This window comes from Brassica oleracea, chromosome C8 (assembly GCF_000695525.1).
Source record: "Brassica oleracea var. oleracea cultivar TO1000 chromosome C8, BOL, whole genome shotgun sequence".
NCBI classification, from domain to species: Eukaryota; Viridiplantae; Streptophyta; class Magnoliopsida; order Brassicales; family Brassicaceae; genus Brassica; species Brassica oleracea.
In genome coordinates this window covers 21,128,146-21,134,197 of record NC_027755.1, presented here as the reverse complement: position 1 = coordinate 21,134,197, position 6,052 = coordinate 21,128,146, and the positions used below count along the sequence as shown (strand labels likewise).

Sequence of the window (6,052 nt, the reverse complement as noted above, 5' to 3'; positions counted from 1 at the left end):
TGAAATAATAACAAAGAAAAACATCCAAAAGTCAAATTTAGAATCAAATGTCAAATAACCACTCTCATGCCCCGATTAGATATCACACCTATCACATTTGTCGTTTGCACACCAAAACAGTCCTTTCTACAAAAGATGGAATCTGCTGCAAGGAAAAAAGAACAAACAAACAAAACCTACAATCAATCTTGTAGGCCCATATTTGACCCATGTAATCTTATCACGGTATATTGGATCATAAGGAGGCCCATTAGATCGAAAGCAAAAAAAAGTGAGATTGAGAGATATGACGTGATCTAACCGCCACCGTTTTAGACTCTTAAACGCGCATGCGTCCTCTTAACTAATCAAAAATTAGCTGTAAACCCCTCTATTTACACCTCTTTCACTCAAAAACCCTAGATCGATCTCTCCTCTCCTCTCACACTTTCGTCTCGCCTTTTAGGAAGCTTCCCTTAATTCACACACCATCACTTTAACTAGATTACTTCTCCACTCTTCTTTATTCACTTCAGCTTCACCGTGAAGAAGACGTCATTTCCAGATCTGTACTGCTTCACTCTTAAAAACCTTCACATTCACGGTGATTCTTCCTTACTCCTGTCTTTTTTTTTTTTTTGTGTTTAAATCCTAAAGTCATCGACTTTCTTCATGGGTTTTGTCTGAATTACGTTAAAGTCGAGTTTTTTTTTCCAGTATTAACTATGTCATCTTGTTGAATTCTGCAGATCTGTCTGAAGAACAGAGCTATGAGTTCTGTCTGATAACGAAACCCAAAAAAAAAAAAAAAAAAACCAATTTTCTTCCTTTACCAATGGCAATGCCACCTGGCAATGTTGCTCCCGGAAACTGGATCCTGGACGGGAGAGACGGGTTCATCTCGTGGATCCGCGGGGAGTTCGCTGCGGCCAACGCGATCATTGACTCGCTCTGCCAGCATCTAATAGCGATTGGGGATCACAACGAATACGAGGGCGTGGTCTCAGCCATCCAACAGCGTCAATCGAGCTGGTCTCAGGTTCTTTATATGCAGCATTTTTTCCCCATCGCGGATGTTTCCTACGCTCTGGAGCAAGCTGCTTGGAAGCGGCAACAGAAGACGATGATGCCTCAAAGGCATTACAACTCCGATCAGATTGGAGGAAGGAGATCAGGGAATGGGTTTAACAAGCATCATCATGGTGGTTATAGAGGAGGTGGGACAATGGTGAGAAACGGGCATCGCTCGGATTCGGATGGTTACAAGATTGAATCTAAGCTAGCAAGTGGTGATAAGGCAGTATCTGTTGGTGAGGAGAGGAGAGGTAATGTAGTAGTCTTTGCTTGCTTGTAAGAAAAGTAAACTTCTTGGTTGTTGAATCTTGTGCAATGTATATATTGTGGGACATGTTGATAGTGGAATCTTGCTTGTTTCTAGTCTCTAGAGTCTTTACTGGTGTATATGTATTTGGGACAGATGGTAGCGAGAAATTGAAGAGTGATAACAATCTCAGTTCTGAGCAGACGCAGGACGAGAAAGATAAAGAGTGTACCGCAAGCATGGCAAAGACTTTTGTTGTCCAAGAGATGTATGAAGCGAAAATGGTGAGTTGGTTAGTTTATACTTCTAAGCCTTCAATACTAAGATCTGAGTTTTTTTCCTTTCTCTGTGTGTAGGTTAATGTTGTAGAAGGACTGAAGCTATACGATTCGATGGTCGACGCAAAGGAAGTTTCTCAACTCATTTCTCTTGCAAACAATCTGAGAAACGCTGGAAGAAGAGGTCAACTTCAAAGTAAGAATCCTTTTTTATGCACAGAAAATATAATATATAACTGGTTTTTTAATTCGTTGATTCATGTCATGATGTCACATAGGTGATGCATTTGTGGGCTATAAAAGGCCAAATAGAGGACATGGACGTGAGATGATCCAACTCGGTCTCCCCATTGCTGATACCAGGCCTGATGATGAGACTATCAAAGGCAACGTTCTTAAAAACTATAGTTTCTGTGGATTGGTGTTAACAGGAGATATATTTTTGTTTATGCAGAGAGAAGAATAGAGCCAATCCCATCGTTCCTTTCAGACATCATTGAACGTTTGGTCTCAAATCAATTCATACCTGTGAAACCTGACTCATGCATCATTGATTTCTTCAACGAGGTATAATAAACTGGTTGCTAAGTTCGTTGAAAACCCCTTAAAACCATTTGTGACTCTCTTGTGGAAACGTAGGGAGATCACTCGCAGCCTCATATGTTCCCTCCCTGGTTTGGACGACCTGTTGGGATCTTGTCCTTATCGGAATGTGATTTGACATTTGGAAGAGTCATTGTCTCTGATCAACCAGGAGACTACAAGGGCTCTCTCAAGCTGTCCCTCACTCCCGGGTAAAGCCATTCAAGTTTCACTAAAAGTGTTGATCTTTTAATATGCTTATCATCAGTTACGTTTGGTATTTTGAAACAGATCGGTTCTTGTGGTGGAAGGCAAATCAGCAGATCTTGCTAAGTTTGCGATTCACTCAATCCGAAAGCAGAGGATTCTCATCACCTTCACCAAGTCTCAGCCGGGAAACGGACTTAACTGGGGTCCACCACCACCGCTTAGCAGATCGCCAAATCATCACAACCGTCAGCCAAAACATTACCCTGTTATCCCCACCACCACCGGTGTCTTGCCCACACCGTCTGTTCAGCCGGTTTTCATAGCACCTTCTCCTCCGCTTCCCCCTCCAATGCCGTTCCCAGGTGGTGGTGTCGTGCCTGGAGCAACAAGCTGGCCACTGCTGCCTCATACACGACACCAGGCGCCACCACAGCCTCGAATGCCCATCCCTGGAACCGGTGTCTTCCTCCCACCCGGTTCAGCTCAAGAACAGGTGGAAATGAAGACGAAAGAGGGAGCTTGTAACGGAAACGCTGCTGATGAGTGCGGTGGCGGTAAACAGGTCAATTAGCTGAAGAGGATAAGATTTATAGAGAGAAACGAGGTGGGAGATGGAGCTTTGCAGTTTTTAAACTGTGAAAAGAGCGGCAAGTTCTTATGAGACGTTGCCTCTTTTTTTTTTTTGCCATTTCAGAAATTGATTTCTTAGGAAAAAAAAACGGAACAAAGGCAAAACAATTAGTTTATCATTTCCATTAATATTTATATATTTCTCCCTCGTTTCACATAACACTTCCATCTTCATATATATGCTATACAGAGAAGCCTTCTCTGTATTTATTCTCTGGATTGTGAAGAAATTAAAGTTCAAATTATATTTTGTTTTTAAATGATTTTGGGATTCCAAAGCTTAAGATATGAATGAGGCCTTATGTGTTGGGTCCCAAGAACCATGCCATGGCGCTTTTGATCATTTCTCCACTCTAATAAGTCCACAAAGTGTTAGAAATGATATCATATTTATTTTGGGAGTTCGGCCAAAAAAAAATCTCAACTTTGCATGAATTGCCAAAAGAAACAAAAAAAAACACAAAACTTTCATTGACTTTAGAATTAATTAACAATGTTTTTGTTGACTTGCCAATTTAGCACGCCGTCAGAAAATTTAACAGAAAAATTTAATGTTATTTATTGTTGGCATTAATTGAAACGATTTTCAAAATGAGATGAAAAAACAAAAATAAGTAAATCCCTGGTTTCGAACCCAAGTTGATTGGGTTAAATGACAAAGTATTTTACCACCAAGCTAGTGACACTTTCATTGGATTTACTAACACATTTAATTTTATTTGGTACGCATTGAATATAAAAAAATTCTATAAAAACTTATAAAGATCTTTAAAATTTCAAAAAATTAAAAAAATATAGATTTTTTTTATAAAATTAATTTCGAAACTAAAATTAAAAATAAAATTTTATTTTTTCTTTTAAAAAATCAAAAATCTTAAAAATTATCATTTTTTAAAAAACAATTGCTAAAAGTTGAAATTAATTATACACACATAAAAGATACTCACATATTAAAATTAAATTAAAATGCTTAAAATAAATATTGTACCCATTATGAGTGCGATTTTAATTTTTAGCTGATAATTGTAACTTTAATTTTTTTCATTTTCTTTGAATTTTTAAAATTTTTGGAATTTTATTTTTAAAATTATTTTGGATTTTTTTCATTTTTAACAAAAAAAATATTTATAATTTAATTTTAATATTACTTTTTTCTTGAACTTTTTTATATTTTTTTGAATTTTAAAGATCTTTTTAAATTTTTAGAGATTTTTTTTATATTCAATCAGTACCAAATAAAATTAAATTTGTTTGTAACTTCATTGAAAGTGTCAGTAGCCCAGTGGCAAAATGCCTTGCTATTTGTCCCAACCAACCTGAGTTCGAAACAAAGGATCTACTTCTTTTATTTTAAAATCATGTAAAATGACGTCGTTTCATCTCATTTGAAAACGATGTCGTTTCACTTAACGCTAACATTTAACGTCTAGTTAACGTTATCTTAAATGTGAGTTCACGGTATGTTAATATGGTCAGTCAATCTAAGTTGCTTAATAAAGTAAAAAAGTCAACAAAAGTAAAATGTTTTTTTTGGCCAAGTTCGAGTACAGATATTTTTGGTAATTCGTGCAAAGTTTGTGTTTTTTTTGCCGAATTCTCTATCTATTTTGGGATATAAATTTGAATGAGTAAAAATGTTTCTTACAATCATATGTGTCATGCGAGAAACACGTGTGTCGTTTGAACTACTGCTCATCCATTACTCAATCCACAACATAAGGTTGTATTCATGCCATTCTTTTAACCGCATATTATGTTTTATCGTGTTATCATATAAATCCAAACATTTGTATATATCCTATCTATAAAATGATTAAAGAGAATATGAGCATAGGACAAAAGATGTGTGACAGTATCATATCTAATCTAATCTTTATGGGTGAGAATCGGACCCAGTTGTGTCCCTACAACTACCGTTTACACATGGTTCATGAAAAACTTGTAAATCAAGTTGTATAAGCACACTAAACTAAAGGGGTTATTGGTGGAAGAATTTTGAGGAATTATAAAATTGGAAGATTGTATTGTTGTTATTAGTTTATGAATTCTTAAAATCTTAGTAATTAAAATTTTTCGTTATTGGTACAAAGACTTTTAAATTCTATTCAAATCTTTTTTTTTTTCATCAAATACAGATTCATATTGACTCTGCGAACCAAGCTGGTAACACTGCATCCATGTAAACGACGAAAGACAGTTATTTTCTGGCAATGCGTGCTAGACTGTCCGCCCTAGAGTTCTCCGTTCTAGGTACATGAATGATCTTTGTGTTTCTGAAACTTCCCATCAAAACTTTTATGTCTTCCAAGTACACTTCAAATGCCGGCCATTCTTCTGATTCTGAAACCATCTTCACTACTTCCCATCAAAACTTTTATGTCTTCCAAGTAGACTTCAAATGCCGGTCATTCTTCTGGTTCTGAAACCATCTTCACCAATTGAGAACAATCCGTTGCAAACGTGACCTGAAACTGATGCAAATTCTTCATACACTCCATTGCCCATATTAAAGCCTCTATCTCCGCATGAAGAGGTGATAGAGATGGCCGAACATTTCGTGTCCCCATTGAACCATCAAAACCCTCTAGGGTACTATACCAACCTTGTCCTGAATAAAGATCTTTATCCTTCCACGACCCATCTGTAAAACACCATCTCCCTTGAATAGATTGTACAGTCCTCACTTCTATTGGTTGTGTTCCTCGATGTGCATTTAGGAGTTGTGCTTCCGCCCAAAGTATTGACTCTGTTTCTGCTATTCTTAGTGTTTCACTCGGCTCAACATCGATATTACAAAAAACCTTATTATTTCTCCCCTTCCAGATATACCATAAAATCCATGCAAATTGATGATCGTCCATTTCTGGGCGTACCCTCCAGAAGAGATGATCCATATTTGTAAAGAGAGAACCAGTGGGAAAGTTATCCGGATGTGATGGTATCTTTGAGAGAGCCCAAATCTGACACGCTGGTGGGCATTCAAAGAACACATGATTTATGGATTCTTCGGGAGCTCCACAACGATCACAAGATATCTCCCCTTGCATCCCTC

The 6,052-nt window shown here is 37.1% G+C and overlaps 1 protein-coding gene across 1 annotated transcript; it reads left to right on the top strand.

The window, feature by feature from the left end:
• The first annotated feature begins 263 nt into the window (after positions 1–263).
• LOC106312430 lies at positions 264–3,160 on the top strand. Its single transcript, XM_013749955.1, has 8 exons — positions 264–583; positions 729–1,304; positions 1,457–1,584; positions 1,657–1,774; positions 1,857–1,964; positions 2,033–2,145; positions 2,218–2,372; positions 2,452–3,160. The coding sequence occupies exons 2-8, from the start codon at positions 815–817 to the stop codon at positions 2,939–2,941; spliced, it is 1,602 nt and encodes a 533-aa protein (XP_013605409.1). The 5' UTR covers positions 264–583; positions 729–814; the 3' UTR covers positions 2,942–3,160.
• Positions 3,161–6,052: the final 2,892 nt, after the last annotated feature.